Genomic DNA, 16598 nt, shown 5'->3' with positions numbered 1-16598 from the left:
CATACAATTTAGTGTATACGTTTTTTGGTTAAATTATGATAATGCGGCGAGTAACGCTTGCGCCGAAATTCGATCCGGCAGCGGATCTTCCCAGCGGTGGAAAAGTTTACGTGCCGACGACGAGGACCGGTCGTCGTCACCGCCACCGACGTCGACGACGACGTCGAAGAAGAGGGCATGTATCCGAGGGCAGAGAATCGGCAAAGTCGAACTGCTCGTTCCGGGGCCCCTCATACCACACCTTTGGTAAATACTCGTAGCCGATGCAGTTTGCGGTTCGAAGCTCTGCGTTTCTCTCTCGAGCACTCTTTCTCTGTCACATCTGGAGAGTCCGAAATAAGGGGACTCGACAAGCCGTAAGTTATCGAACGTAGAGCTCCGGGCTCCGGGAGAGTTCCAAAATAACGCGGAGCCTCGAAAGGAAGAGGTTAGGGAGGCGGAGGGACCGTCGGGACCGACGCTGTCAGGTGTAAGTAGAATATATTCCCGGTGAAAAAACGGAGTGAAAAAACAGTAAAGGGTAAAAGATTCCGCTGGTATAAACGACGAACAAGATAAACCGATAATCTCCGCAACAAAGTCGTACAGAATTTATCGTTTCCCATCCAAGGAGTATTGCGCAGTCCTGAGTTAGGTTTTTTTTTTCCTCTTTTTCTTTAACGCGGGTCACAGAGCAATCTTTGGTCAAATCTTTCCGAGCGTGTATTTGGGCGCCAGGCAATTACGTCGCACAGGCGACTGTTGCAAATTTGTACTCTTCAAAATCACCGTCTTGTCTCGCTACATCCTGATTTAAGGCTACGCAAAATATGGTATTACACGTCTCCGGATCGAGAGGCGAGTAAAATCCAATGCAAATTGCTGCGATCAAAAGACCAACGCGATGTGTGCAAATCACCAATTACAGCACGATTTTCTTGCATTCGTTTCAAAGTGCGGAATTCGAAAGTTCGGAGGGGCAGAAATTTTAATTCTGAGTTGTGTGTCTGTGTGAAAATTAACTCTGACCACATAAAAACCCGAGTCTCTCTGACTTTGAACACCGTGTAGATGAGAACTGCGTTGCTGGTAGCGCACTATGCCGGTCCTCTCCTCTCCTCTCCCGGCCTTCTTCTCCGATCTTTCTCGTCTCTCCGACTCGAGTCTCTCTCTCTTATTCCGCGGCCGGTTAATGCATTCGATTCTCAAATTCCAGGGGAGACGTTTAGCTGTTGTGATTTTTTAGCGGGCTTAGACAAAGCGGGACTCGCGCATATTGGTGCCGTTGACAGAGGCGGTGGTGGGTATCGGTGTCGGTGGATGTGGGGTGGTGATTTGCCTACGCGTACAGCAGCGACCGGTGGCACGATGATATACGCGGCCATTGTTCGTGCGCACCGGCAGGACTCGCGATCTCGCCAAAGACTGCCGCTGGGAAAGCACTTTGGTTGGTTCCCTGTTCTCCTAAAGACGTCCTCTGATTGGCGCCCGATGACGCGCAGGAGCGAAGAGAGGAGAGGAGCGGAGAGTCGGACCCTTCGGGCAGCCCCGCCGCCGCCGTCTGCATCCCGAGAGAGGCCTGCCGCATGGTGCTGAAACGCGTTTCGCATATCTTATAATGTAACTAAGAAACTAAAGCGACCACCAGCCACCAACTACGGCGGCGATAACTCCCGGTTTTATTCAGCACCAATTTATGGTACCTCCGCGGCCTTGTACTCGAATCCTGCACCGTGTCTACCGAAACACGTCCAAGGATGACCTGATAAAACAGTGCTCGTTTTGTCACAGTGTGTTCTTAGACAAAAGTAGAAAGATCATTCTGCATTCGAAGGATGGTTTTTTGATTGGATATTTGATCCTGATGCCAAACACAGGGGAGCAGTTGATACATCATCCGTCGGATTTCGGGACTACAGGTATCAAATCCATAAACTGCAGCTTTGAAAGGACTCGACGATTTGTAAAATATAAAAAGCCTTGAATGATGACGGAGTTTCCCGTTTCCTGAGACCCTTGAATCCCAGTGTTGGGAATCCCTGGGTTATATGGATATACTATACCACTTGGCCTGCAGGCGCGTGAAGCTTCCACGCACGATCCTGCCGAGAAAGCTGCGCGGTACGGGTTTGCCAAGAGTGATTTAGCCGGAATAGCCATAATGCGGGACGACTGGCCCTAGCGAGGATGCAATGCAATTATTCGAGCTATTTTCATAGCAGAACTTTCCTATTAACTAGCCTAGCCTCGGATCCGCCGGGTTTCTCGGCACCCTGATTATATCGTGCACACAAGCGCAACGGCCAGTTGTAATTCCAGTCTCACGGCTACGGTGCGAGGACTGCATGGGCTCTGGGAGAGCAGTGGGCTAAATTGACATTCCCTAGTTCCACAGGGGAGCACAGTTTATGCCCAAGTCTGCCGAAACAATAACCTCGGGTTCCCCGAGGACGGAGACAAAGGCAGGTACGTGTCGCGGTTACAGTCGGTCCGACGTTTTATGTCCGACTAGCTATCGGAGAAAAGGAGTGCTCCAATTGCACCGCGCCCCTTACCTTGATCGGCCATTGCTGGACCAGCGACAGTTGCCACGGAAGCGCCGACCTGAGCATCCTCGGATATCCTGACTATCGGGTTCGCCTGCAGGAGTCTCGGGGGTCCGGCAGCGTGTGCGGAGGCTGCAAGGTGCAGCTTAAGCGAGGCTTTCCTTGGCGGCGTCCCGTGATCGTTGGCCGTTATCTCCAACTCCGTTGGGCCCCTCATTGGCCGTGCCAAAGTCAAGATTCCCGAATCGTAACCGACCGAAAATCTGCCCCCTTCGTTACCGGATGTTATTACGTACGACACGCGTCCATTGTCACCACTGTCTTTGTCCACCGCAACAACCCTTGACAGTGGAGTGCCTGAAATGTTTTTACAGGTTGTTAGTACGGGCTTGAAATTCTGGTTGACAGTGAAGAGTACTCATTTTTGTCTGAAAGGATCATCTCAGAGTCCGGGGATATGGTTCAACGGCGCTCGTTAAGCGAGAAATGGTCCGTTGGAGACCGCGTTGAACCATGGATCTAAGTATTTCTTCCTAGGGTATAACTGCCGAAGCAAATCAATGCTAGAGATAAAATAAGAGTCGACTTACCTGGTTGAAGGTCAATGGTGACAGATATCCGCGGATTATCGGGTGACACGAAGACGGGGTCGTTGTCATTTTCGTCGAGGACGATTATGCGAGCCGTTACAGTAGCCGCCAGTTGTTCGGCGGGTGGAGCACGGTCCGAGGCCTTGAGGACCAGGGTGTATTCGGCTCTTTCCTCGCGGTCGAGAGGTCGAGTGAGAGTTAGAGCTCCGGTCAGCGAATCGACGGCGAAGTTTCCGGTGGCTGGAAGCTCGGTGACAAGACTGTAGCGCAGATCGCCGTTGACGCCGCTGTCCAGGTCAGTCGCGGTCAGGTTGTAGATCGTCGAGCCAATCGTCGCACGCTCAGACACCCTGACCGTTATTGGGTCCAGCGTCCACTGCGGTGCGTTGTCGTTCGCGTCCTCCACCGTGATCTTCACCGAGATCGCGATGCTCTGTGGATTGCCTATCGACGTCGTGTCCAACGCCCGTATCTCTAGGTGGTACTCGCTGATTTTTTCACGGTCCAAAGAGTGCGCCACTACCAGCTGACCCGAACCCCTGGACACGTCGAACGCTGGAAACTCGCTGATCGGTGTCAATGAGTCCAACGTGTACGCCACTAGATGACTTGGCTCAGATACGGCTACCGAGCCCACTCCGAAACCGATCATTGCGTCTTCGCGAACCTGTGCATACAGGAACAGGTCGTTGTAGGAAGTTGGTTTCAGACAGAAAGATAAAATGTCTTGGAATTTGTCGGTAAAATGTGCCCTTAAAATAGGCAAGACTCGGTAAAGAGTTAATGGATTCTAAAGGATTTGTTAAGATGTTTTTAGATGTCAGATGATTCCTTCATCGAGTTTTAATGTCAATGGGCGAATGAAAGTGATGTAAAATAACTCCAAAGTATACCTATTTATCCGACTTACACAAAACTTCAAGTTGCATCAATAAATTTAAATGTAATCGGGTACCTGACTTTGAATGATTTGGACCGACTTCAGGTAGTTGGAAGTGACTTAAGGTGTCTGAACGAGTTATACAAATTTCAACAGTTCTTTCAGTGACTTTTAATGGCCTCAAAAGGCTTCCTGCAGTCGTTTCGAAAGACTGTCAATAGATGAATCGGTGACGTGAAACGAATTTATGAAATTTTAAATGATCTTATCTGACGACTTGAGAAGACTTTCAAATACTTTCTGTCCGTTTAAGTGACTTTGGATATATTTCTGTACTACAGGTGATCGAAAATAGAAGTGTGAAAAGTGAAAATGGTTGGGGTATGTATTGAATCGTACAACGAGAGGAATTTCTCACCGTGAACGTCAGACTGCTGCTAGTTAAGGTTGGCCTGTTGTCGGCGAGAGCCAAAACCTCGACACGTAGTGCCCTGACACTATGTCGGGGTGGTCGACCGGCGTCACTGGCCTTGACGGACACGCGGTAGACGTTGTGTTCTTCGTGGTCGAGTACCACCTTGGTCCTAATCATGCCGGTGGTGGGGTCAATGGTGAAGACATTGTAACCGTCGGAGTCACGATCTGTAATCAAAGCTAAGTTTAACCAAAATCGAGCCGAATCAATCAACGTCTTCGTCTCTACGGCACGAAATGTCCTGACCATTCTACATCGCGGTTGATGAATTGGATGAATTGATGTACCGCCGTTATAAGCCGCGTACCCGTCCGATCGAATTAGACTCTGTGACAAATATCCCGGTAATAACGCAATTCCATTTCGTCAATGCGTATCACATCTACCATTTCACGTTACCCTTTCCCCACGTTCGAGGTATTACGACGGTAATCCTTCCACTGGAAAGTACTCCCGAAGTAGTGAGTATTTGCAACTAGGAAAAGTATTACAAGCAGACACGTGCATAGCGAAAGAGATAGAAGAAGGCTCGAGGCGTTGGCTGTTGGTATTTGGTCCCCAGATAATGTTGAAACGCATTAGCCCGATTTCCGCTCCTGTTCATCGGACCAACAATCAGCGATCGCGGCTCATTAAACGCGCTTTTCATCGCGCTGTGTTCGACACGGTTCATCATTCGGGTGCGATAGAGTGTTGAAAGTTCAATTGAAAGGACTATCGTAAATTAACAATTTGAAGTCGTAATATCAGCGCTGCGTGGTCGATGGACAACCGTGACTAACTAACCTTTTAGGATGCTGTAAGTGACCGAAGCGTTTTCACCGCGATCCGAGTCTAGGGCCCGGACCTTGGCTACTTCCGTCCCGGGTGGCTGCTCCTCGCGAACGCTGACCACGTTGCTCTGAGGGTCAACGATTTCCGGTGAGTTGTCGTTCACGTCCAAAACCGCGATTCTGAGCGGAACCCTCGCCGCTCTCGAGGGCGTTCCCTGGTCCCGAGCTTCCAGGACGAGTTCGTAAAGGGCGCGAAGTTCCCGGTCGAGAGGTTCGTGGGTCCTGATCTCCCCTGGTACACAAAAGAAGAAAAAGAACAGGTTACATCGGTGAGAAGTCACACAAGTCGCACAATGCCGGTATCGATCCCTGTGTGATTTCCGTCTTTGAAGATGCTCACAGCGGTGTTTCAGCCGTTCGAGCAACAATGAGACGTTTTGATCATGCGACCTCTTACAGTGCCTACGATTCACACTCGGGCTCACCAGGAGATCATCGGCGTGCTGGCTAACGGCGTGGCATCATGCACGGCACGGCGCTAAGCTGAACAGTGAACCCGGCCAGCGCAACAAATTATCCTAATCGTTCCCCGAATCGTGCCTCCTAGCATTTAATTATTTATTAATCCCCCCGCAGCCCCGGGACCGAGGATCATGTCGTACCTACCAGGGCAGGTAAAACACGCGGCGTGCCTGCAGCTTGCAGCGTGCAGTCCACGCGGCTATTTTGTTTCTCTGATTTTCCTTCATGCCTAGTCGTAATTATCCCAGGAGCTCGTTACTTGCTGGGTAAATGTGATCCCGGACCCGCGTCTGCATGGCCGCACATCGGCTCACCTAGACGCGTTTACGCACGTGTTCGTAATGCACGCACACGGGTGAAAGTCTGTCGGTATTAGTGGTTGGGTGGAAGCAGCACCGCATGGTTATTCTAGTACGTGGAGCACGCTGCACTGACCGAGCTGCTCCTGGCACAGGTAGAAAAAGACGCTAGCAATTATTATAATGCGAAGGGTGAAATAGGCCAGTCGGAGCACTTTTCGGTGTTCGTCGGGACTTTTTACGCCAAATCACCACTAATTATCCAATTTTCGCTTCCAGGAACGACCACGACGACGACGACGACCACGGCGACGTCGGCCTGCAGTCCAAGGCTCGGGTCTCCATCAATTTACACGAAGGAGGAATAAAAAAGAGCATCACTGGAAGTGGTTGAAAATTTCAAACGTAACGACACGACGCAAGGACATCAGGAATTCTTCGCTTTACGACCCGGACGATTCAGCCTCGAGCGTTCGTAGTTTACAATAATAAACTGGAAGATGGCTAATGTGTGCGAAGCATCGGGAAATCAAACATCAACCACGAATAGCTTTCCATTGACAAACCTCCCGGGAACAGTACAAATTTTAAACCCCGTGTACCGAGTATGTCGGTCGCATTTGCTCAATCTATATAATCACGACCAACCGTATTCGGTTATGGTGCAACATTTATATATACATATTATCTGTAAGGGGGACAAGATTCTACTCGATATTCCGCAAACAGGACCTTTCAATATTGATCCTTTCATTGCGGTCGGCAGGTCCGTCTTTTCGGAAGATAATGTGTATGTACCACCGATGGTTCACACAGTTTGCGATAGGTGTGGGAGACGTCGGACATTTACCCATTTTCGTAAAGCTCTTCACGGGCTCCTACAGGATTGCGCGACGCGATTTGGAGGATTTAAACGTGTAAATGGGCGGCTCACACCAAAAACGATCGGCTTGAGATAATATCTCTGATTCGGAGAGACCAAAGAAGCGTATCCAAAGATTCTGCTACCACCGCAGCTGCACAAGGAAACCAGCATATGTCTGTATAAATACCGATGGTCGCGTACCAACGAAGGGCTTAATGCATTTTCCCTGTCCGTCAACTCGGCGGCTCACCGTACAGCCAATAGCCGCAATAGGGGCCAATATTTGAAAATACGTGTCAACCAAAACTTGGACAAACTTTGACTCGTCGTTGAGGATGAGGAGGGAGGGGAAGGGTGTATAGGCTCAAAGCCGAATTTGACCAACTCTCAGAGACCTCGCCGCGCGCAACTTCGCCCGCAGCGTTGAACTTCTTGTGTTTGCCCGCCCCTTCCTTTTCTCCATACACTCGGTATTCCTCTTTTTACAGTCAGCCTCGGCGTCGACGCAAGAACAGAAGGGAAAATAAGGCCGGAGATTATCCGTGCGAATGAGAAGATGAACTCGTAATCCAGACCATGTTCTGACTGCGCACACGAACGCTCTACACGTTCGTAGAAACGCGAATTGATTTTGCTCCGCAAGACTGATTTACTCTGGCATTGTATTCGCGGTGGGTCCTCAAGTATCACAAGGCGGCACTGCGTGGACTTGAGGCTGCAGTCTTCGATGGGCCTGGAGGCGTCGGCGGTCCCAAATGCCTAAGGAACTCGGGGAAGTTGGTCGGGGATGCGGAGCTCGGCTGTAGAGGACGAGCTCGGGAAGCGAAAAGAATGAAATCAGAGGAGGCAGATAGCAGAGATGATGCCACGTCCGAACAATAGAATTACGGGCGGCAACAAACTCGAGCCGGGGTGGTCACGGATTGTTGACTCCGCCGAGGGCCACGTTCTCCAGCATCCTTCTTCTCTCCTCGCTATATCCTCGCCTCTTCGTCAGCTCCTCTTATTCACCTCTTCTTCTTCTCCTGCCTCCGAGTACTCACACTCGCGTAAGAGGGTTTATACGTAATATGATTGCCGGTATTTTTCAAGGTGTTCCTGCATAGTCCCGGTACGACAAGTTAGGTCTTCATGCCGTTCGTACTGCTACTACTGCTGCTACCATTTGTCTATCAAAAGGTACTTAACAAATCAACTACAATATTATACAAAGTTGAATTGTACTTTTCGATTGATTATTTCCTTCTCCATAGATTGATACAAATATCTAACATCTAGTCGGTATCCTAATTATGCCGAGGACGTTTAATTTTGGGAAATTTTTTAATCGTATAGGAATAGGTTCAAGTAGCGAGAGAAAAAGCGTTGTGCGCACACACCCATCTTGTGTGATTCTCTTTGAGAGAATGAAAAGATCGAAAATCAGGAGTGTGAGGCGGATTTGAGGGGCGGGAATCAAGGTGTGAAATTCGAATGGAGGAATATGGTAAGTGCAGTACCGTAAGCACAAGGAGAGGATTTTGAAGGAGCGGAGGTGAGCGTGACCGAGGTTGAGGCGAGGGACAGCGCGCGTAGTCGACGGATGCCGGAAAGCTCGCGTCGAACGATTGAAATGTATGAGGTGGCAGAGGATTCACCGCACGTGCAGCCGAGGCGCCTCGTGCATCCAAAGCGCAGCAATGGAATGCTTTTAAAATTCCCAACCGACCAATAATATCGCATTGAAGGTTGGCCGGCTGAATTTAACACGGTGAGCTCCGGCTCCGGTTGTCTAGCTCTGCCGCCATTGTCACCGCGTTAGTTTTGCGTCTTTCCTCCCGGCTCGTATTTTTGCCACTTTTTATACCGCGGTCGCTTACACTTGTTAAGTCGCGTTACTTCGCGTTCCGTTGCGTAACCCGAGAGCCCCGGTATTGAATATCTCCTCCGAAAAGAGCGTCTCCGGTCGGCCACACCGTGGATTGGACAAATTGAAATTTTTATGTAGATGTGTATATACCTTGTACCTCCGTGCACGCAACGCCGCCGTTCGGCTTGGCTCAGGATCAGGCACCCGCCGCAGGAGGACGTTACTTTTTACGGCAACCGGAGAAGTGCTTTCGTCGATGTGGGGACAACTACTTTGCATTCCAGAGAGCGTAGGCTCTCTTCTATATTCGTACCTGTCTATAATCCTGTTTATTTGCCGTTTACGGACGGCGAGAAAGACGAATTTCAGTGAGTGACAAAACTACACGTCAACACTCAAGACCGTTCGATGGATAATTAGTATTTCACGCAGCCACAGCGTGTTATGTAGGTGTATTTTAGACCAAAGTTTCCCAGATCAAGCTCATTTGCAAGCAGCTAAGTCAATTCGGACAACCAAAAAATCGAGATGCTTTAGCAATGTCTTACCTTTCCATTAGCACGATGCTAGAGGATTATTCCGATTGATCAGATTCGAACAATAAATATAATAATAAAGTCTTGCATAGTACACAAGACTTCGTATGTAAACTATCGAAATTTACGAAATGGTCAACTTTATGCTAGATATTCCGCTGATTAATGTTATTTTACTATCCGTATGTATAATAAACGGCATTGTGAGTTTTCCATTATAATTAATCGAACGAAACTTCAGACACATTTCAATTCAATTTGCAATCTGTCCAATTCCAGTGGTTCCGATTCTATCGAGTCAGGTGTGCAATGAATAACGTCACGTCGCGTGGTGTTTCGGTCTTTCTGTTTAACGCTCCTCATTATACGCGTATATTTTATCGCCGGGTATACCTGCAGAATACGGATCATGTCGACATTGTTATATGCCAACAAAGACGTGTACTCACCATCCTCTATTTTGCCATTCACAATTCTGTCCGCGGCATTAATTAGCCTCAGAAAATTCCCCAAGTATTTTATATTTTCTTTTTATAACCATTATTCATTCTGCACAATTCTCAGCGATGCGAAACACTCGTGAATATTTTTGGTGAGACATCGATGGTAACGACTTATTTCTTTGCAATGCTTTTAGATCGTTTTTATCCACGGTTTCGTTCAACCACATCGATTGTATCACCAGGATAAAAGATCAATTTCAATCAGCCCACTATATTCCAAGGACCACGTATCAGAGATTGAAAAAAAAAAAAATGCTGGAGGCGAACAAACCACTATCATTCCACACTGGAGCTACGCGAAACTTAAGCATGCCAAATTTATCGCAATCGGTAGTATGTTCTCTCCGCCTTGTACCTCGGTGATTGAAATAACGGCTCGACATTGTTAGACGCTTTAGTTTTTAGAGACAGTGTAACTTTGGTATAATAGAATGCAATTATAAGTACACGTAGCATTTTTGGTTCAACAAAACACGATGTTGATGTTATCTCGCTTCGATTCGCATTAGAGAAAAATAATATGTTCGAACTGAAAAAGAAATAAGCTGCTTGTGTCATGATTTTTTCAATCACAGTCCAAAGAGATTCTGATGAATCGATGAGAATTCATAAATCGAGCATCGCGATCAACTTTGCTGTACATATAATTTTTTATGTTCAGCGAAAAATGAGGCGAAGGTAATATTGTGTAAGCGCGTACGCGTTCATGGTGGGTTTTTTCCTCGCCAGACTGTAGTGTAAGGTAGCCAGAAAGTAGTTAAGATCAATCTCGATTTCTCTATAAGGTGAATAATTAATTTCCTAAATAGCTATTAAGTGTCGACACGCGTAATTTACGTCCAGTCGGTTATTACACAAAGGAATGTGTTTTATATCAGGTTATTGTTCATAGCCGGTGTAAAGCTGGTTATGTCGCAACGATTGCCAACATAATAGAAAACTGCCTCGAGTACAGGTGATAGTAAAACTAGTAAAACTACGGTGCAGTGGCCGCGGACTCCCGACGGCTTACGTGACACGTTCCCAATTACCAACTACTTCACATTTTCAAAATGTGTAACGCACCGTTACGGGGCGCATAATGCGCGTTACACTGACAATGAGCATAGAATACGCACTCACACACGCGGGAGATATGCTGTAAGTGGGCTTCCTCAAAAAGGCATTTCCACTTTCTCCTCCTTATAATTACGCGGCCTTAACACCAACCGACACACGCGTCTCCCGTCCCGACTCGCGTACCGCGCTTCAGCATCCCTCCGGGTCCAAAGGCCCTTCAACTTGCCCGCTTCTTTGATTGGCATACAACACGAGAGTGTTTGTGTACACAGCCAGCAACCCAGTCAGACCGTCGACTCGTCTCCTCCCCAAGGCCTCCTTGGGAAAAGAGAAGAAAAGAGTCTGGGAAGATGAGCTGAGGAAATGGAACCGCGGACCACCGATGATCGTATCTCTTGCAAATCATCCGCATCTTTGATCACCTGGAATTCGCTCTAGGTACTGTGGTGCCAATCGGACCATCTTTTATAGGAAACCGCGAATTCTCAAAGATGTTTTCAGGTGTTTTTCATTGAGAATGTTGTGAAGAAACGAGCGGTCTTCATCGCTCAACTTTCCAAAAAAACCGACAAGTACACGATTTTTTCAAGCAAGACCACGTAACGCCACGTAGTTGAGAAAGTTGGTCCCGAATTCAGAGTAAAAAATGGCGTTGGAACCATTTTCGAGAAGACGGCATAGTCAAAGTAGCAGTCGTAGGCTTTCTGAATTGGCATTTATCATATGACAATCTGACATACGATTAAAAAATACTGAATTTAATTGTCCACGTTAACTCCACAGTGTGATTTGGTGACGACTCGGTACTGCTAAGATTTTTCGATTTCACGGATCATCAAGCGAGGGTGATGGGGGTGTTATTGAGAACCACTGAGGTCAGCAAGCGTTGCCGCGAGGAAAAGAGGGCGAGAGGGAGAGAAAGAGAAAGAGAGAGTGAGAAAGCCGGAGTAGAGGTATGCGAAGAGAGAAAGAGAGACACGAAAGGCGCGCGAGCGAGTGCATTCGTATCTTTCCTCGGAGTACGATTCCTCCTGAGAGACTGGGCCCAAGCTCTCCCACACACAGGCAGACACGCGTGTCTGTGCAGGAACGTTCACGTCGTGTCCTGGCCGCGAGGCCCCGCGCTGGTCGGGTTTATATCCGCGCGGTGAAGCCGAAGGAGATGAGGAATCACTGACCGCATTGACCGCACTGACCACACACTGGCCACACCGTAGCTCTTCCGATTCATTGACTGGCAGCTGGACCAGCTGAGCCTCGACAATCCACGGTGATCAGAGGAGGCAACGCTATTGTTAAATGTTATGATGGGACGGGAATCGGAACGTCTCTACAACGTCGGGGGAAGAGGAAAGAAGCGGGACGGAGATCTCGAGGCTCGCGCGACTACGTGTGGTCCAGGCTCATTTCATCGAGACCCCTGTTCGTAAACACTCAACGATGACGGCTCACGACGTTTGAATAAACTCACCAGTGGATTCGTTGCGCTAAGCGCTAAACACCAATTCGGCGTATCGTTTTCAATGACTTTTCGAATCGAGTTTGCTATCCTCACCTCTTCTCGACCGCAGCTCCGTCTGCTTACGTCGTTCCCGGAACCACGCGCCTCGTTCCACCCTCGCAGAGGTGCGATGATGATAAATCATTCGCGGAAATTGCACATCTCGGTAATTTAAGGACCCCCTTTTGAACCCCCGATTGAAAAACAACGTGTATGGAATAACTCACCGGTTTCAGGATTGACGACGAAACTGCTGTTCGGCTGGATGATGGAGTACCGAAGGAGAGCATTTTTCCCAAGATCTGGATCGGTGGCGAAAACTGTACCAACTAGGGTTCCGGCTGGTAAGTTTTCGAGGAGTTCAAAGCTGTAGGACTCCTTCTTGAACCGAGGCTCGTTGTCGTTATCGTCGAGGACGGTGACCAGCACGGAAGCGTTCGCCGTTGCAGCTGGAGATCCGTTGTCGGTCGCTAGAACCGTCAGGGCGTAACGATCTACTGTCTCTCGATCGAGAGATTGGGCGAGGTAAATCCACCCTGTGTTCGGACTGATGCGAAACGAAGGCGATCCATGAAGCCGATAACTGAGACGCGCGTTGTTACCAGTGTCCAGATCAACAGCCGTAACTTGCAGTATCTGTGAAGCACATGAATTCGATGACCGTTATAAGCAATTTGCGGGGTGTAAGTTAGGGGATGACATCGGTGGAGGTAAGAAGAAGAAGAAAGTAAGAACGAGAGGAACGGAATTTGGAATCACGGGCCGCGAGGCGAGGCAGTTGAGGTATGCGTTACCTCGACTTCGTCTTTTTTCTCGCCTCCCTTGACACGGCTGAGCGAGTTACAACCTGAGGAAAAATAGGTATCTGAGAGCAGTGAGCTCACTTGCGTTGGATGTTGCAGGGAGATCATCTGCACCGCTTGGGCATTATATCAGCGTGTCCAAACAATCTAAACAATCCTGAGTCGCTGTTCTCCACTCTGACCCGAAAACATTCTCAAGCTGCCGTGTTGGTAGCTCGACACAGTGAAATGGGACGAGGATAGGGAAGAGCCTGAGGAAGAGAGGCGTGAAAAATAGAGCAAGATGGAGGAACAGAGACAGTGAGCACCCCGTCCGTCTGTTTGTCTGTCCGTGTATTAATTAAATCACACCACGCGCGGTCCGTAAACACAAACCCATCCATCCGGCCCATCAAACTTTCTAGTCTGAGTGAAAGAGAAGGAGGAAAGGACAAAAAGAGGAAAAATAAAAGCCAAGAACGCTGTTAGGCAGGCAGGCTGCCAGCCAGTCAGTCAGTCAGTCAGTCAGTCTGCTCAGAGTTCGGACCGAAACCTAGGATCCTTGGTCGGAAGGGACTAGGGGATTGAGCAAAGTAAGGCCGGGTTGAGAATGATGGATGAAGAGAGGGAAAGGGAGTCTGAGGGAGAGAGCATAGATGGAGGGCAGAGAGTACTGGATGAACGATCATTAGAACAGTGCCTAACATGGGAGCCACCAGTAATGTGTCTAACTGTATGCTATTAGTTCGAGGTGGGTGAAGGGTTACGGTTATACGGCAGCCATGTTATCCTGATCTCCCCTCTTCAGGAGCCAAGATATTGTCCGGAATCATTATACCGGCAACTCGAGCAAAGCAGTCGGTCATCTCCAGATACACGTATTCACCTCGACTCGCTTAATAATAATTCCCCTTCGTCGCAGAACAACGAGCCGCTTTCAACTCAAGTCGCTCTGTATCATACTTGTTCGAAAGACGTGAGGAAAAATGATATAAGCTGTGGAAAGAGTCAAATTCTCGAGATGCAACCTTGTTAGAGTTGTAGAACTCGGCGAAGAGCATGAAGCAAACAATGCATAGTGAGAAGGGAAGAAATATTTCAAGATATTTGAAGACACTACGAAGATTGTAGTTGGAAGATGAGAACAGTAAAAGGGAATGAGAGGCTCAACCGGGCTGGTAGAATGTCCATCGAATTCATCTTGGACACGGAGAAACGAGGGGATAGGTTTGTTGGCGGACCGGACGTGTTGGTACGGGGAGAGTCAAAACTTAAGCGGTCCGAAGGAGAGAGAAATTAATAGGGATATTACACACTTGAAAGCGTCGTAATCAGGCGCGTTTAGAATTAATTACTTTTCCAATTTCCAGGTTAACGTCGGTGAGATTAAATGTTGTTTGGTTCCCCTCGCGGCGGGCTGAAGTGCCAGTTATACACGCAGAGGTCAAAGTTCATTTTTAGCAAGGTGAGACGCAGGTTGTTATGCGCGCCCGCAAGATGTATGCGAAATAACTTCCTCGAGTAGCTCTGGGAGTGCAAAGATCGAGTTGAAGCCCGAGGGAGCGCGACGGGCGTGTAATGAAGATTTTTCTCACCTGTGAGTCGAGTCTGGCGCCCTCGGGAACGTCCACGTGGTACTCGTTTCTCTCGAACACCGGGGGGTTGTCATTCACGTCCTGAACCTCGACGCTGAGGCTGAAATTCGCGAAGAGTCCCGCGCCATCCACGGCGCTTATCAGCAGGCTGTGCCTCTGCTGGGTTTCGTAGTCCAGCCTCCTCACAAGGTAGAGCTCGCCGAGCCTTGCATCGATTCCGAAGAGCTCGTTGCTGTTTTGCGTAAGGAGATAGCGAAGCGGTGCTGGTGGCGTGATGTCCGGGTCCGTGGCGTGCGCCACGTAGAGAGGCGTGTGAAGAGGGTGAGACTCGGGCACTGATATGCGCACCGAGGCAGTCGGAAATGATGGCGGGTTGTCGTTCACGTCCTTAACCTCAATCTCGACCTGGGCACGAGACAATAGGTCAGACTTGGGTCTCATGCTCGGACGAGGGACCGTCTTACCGAGTCAATTGGTTCACGGAACGGGTGGGACTGACCAAACAACGCCTGCATAACCGTCGACACATGTTTATGAGTTCGGGAAATATTACGTGCAACTCCTTTGGACACGTAAGCAGCTGTAATGTTGACACCCGATGAAGTGCGCGGAGTATGCAGGTAAACGAAATCCGGTTTGAGCGGTAAATTGATATTGGCAAACATTGACAGTGGCGTACAGGCATTGTTTGGTTGGCCTCAACGGAACCAGTCAGTCAGTTAGTAATTAACGCGGCGTGAGGCAAGGCTTTCAGCTTTGTTTACTGAATAAAATTTTTGCTTCCTTATTCTCCTCAACCTCTGCGGACAATTTTTACCAGATTCACGAAATGAGGTAGGAAACGAACGGTGGTGTACTCACTTGACAGTATCCTACGAGTATTCCGCTGCGTGCCGCTATGCTCAGCATGTACGTCGACCGAGTTTCCCGGTCCAGTGGGAGTCTGGTTCGCAAGAGTCCAGTACCGGCATCGATTGATACATGAGGCTCCTCGGTTGCTAGGAAAAATCGCAGAGCACCACCTGAAACGAGAAGAAGACGATGAATACGTTGACAGTCATGACTTTTCCGTCATCGCCTTGTCACCACTTATTTTCCAGAGCCGGTTCTCTCGAGCGTTTCGCCGCAAGGATCGGCGTTCATGGTTCACATCGGTGATCGAAGGGGCATTGGCTCTCCTGTGGATATTGTTCGACCGATGACTGGCGCATAACAGAGCATTTATCTATTTGTTCGTAGCGGTTGGGCGGAGTGGTTCGCCCCCGCCTTGGGCAGCGGGGTACCAGGGCTGATTGAGGACATTGTTTACAAATATGTACTCTGCGCTCGCTTCAAGAATGATGGGAGACGAAGTCGGGGTAATAAGTGAGGAGCACGTGGCATAGTTGAGGATAAGATTTATACGATCATCCATTGGAGATTTCTCAGCTCGGTTTGAACGGTACCTACTGATGTTTATTCCCTGCAGGAATCAGCGTCACGCTCCACAGTGGAGTCCATGGCACACCTGGCCACGGAAAATCTATCAGAGCTAGCGCTACGCGCGTTGCGCACTCGATCAGTGAGAGATTTGAGCGCAGATCTTCCCATCCGAAGTTACGATACAACCCTATTTATATCCTTCACTTCTTACATTGCCAGGACTTGACCGTTCTTTCCACTCATTTTTATCCAAAGTTATAGACCCTGCTTCGCGATCCTCTAGCGAAGGCCTAGCGCTTCCCTGCACGTAACCGCTCTCATCTCCGTTTTAACGTTCCACTTTTTGCACCGTTAAACACGCTCGCAATCGTTTTAATTCCAAGTAGTATCTCATTCGTTCGGCCGAAGAAGTTCGAGTTCGT

At 48.8% G+C, this 16598-nt stretch overlaps 1 protein-coding gene across 1 annotated transcript in view; it reads right to left on the bottom strand.

Annotated features, from left to right (window-relative positions):
• Positions 1-16598, bottom strand: part of LOC124406704 (protein dachsous) — a 230667-nt gene that overhangs the window by 17191 nt on the left and 196878 nt on the right. The window contains exons 4-10 of the mRNA XM_046882231.1: positions 15616-15776; positions 14755-15159; positions 12605-13013; positions 5257-5535; positions 4414-4637; positions 3116-3782; positions 2535-2882 (exon numbers count right to left, since the gene is read on the bottom strand). Of these exons, the coding sequence (XP_046738187.1) occupies positions 2535-2882; positions 3116-3782; positions 4414-4637; positions 5257-5535; positions 12605-13013; positions 14755-15159; positions 15616-15776 (2493 nt within the window). The remainder of the gene's footprint in view (positions 1-2534; positions 2883-3115; positions 3783-4413; positions 4638-5256; positions 5536-12604; positions 13014-14754; positions 15160-15615; positions 15777-16598) is intronic.

The sequence above is a fragment of the Diprion similis genome, chromosome 6 (assembly GCF_021155765.1).
Source record: "Diprion similis isolate iyDipSimi1 chromosome 6, iyDipSimi1.1, whole genome shotgun sequence".
NCBI classification, from domain to species: domain Eukaryota; kingdom Metazoa; phylum Arthropoda; class Insecta; order Hymenoptera; family Diprionidae; genus Diprion; species Diprion similis.
Note: the sequence above shows the minus strand (reverse complement) of the source record. Positions and strands in the feature narration are given on the sequence as shown.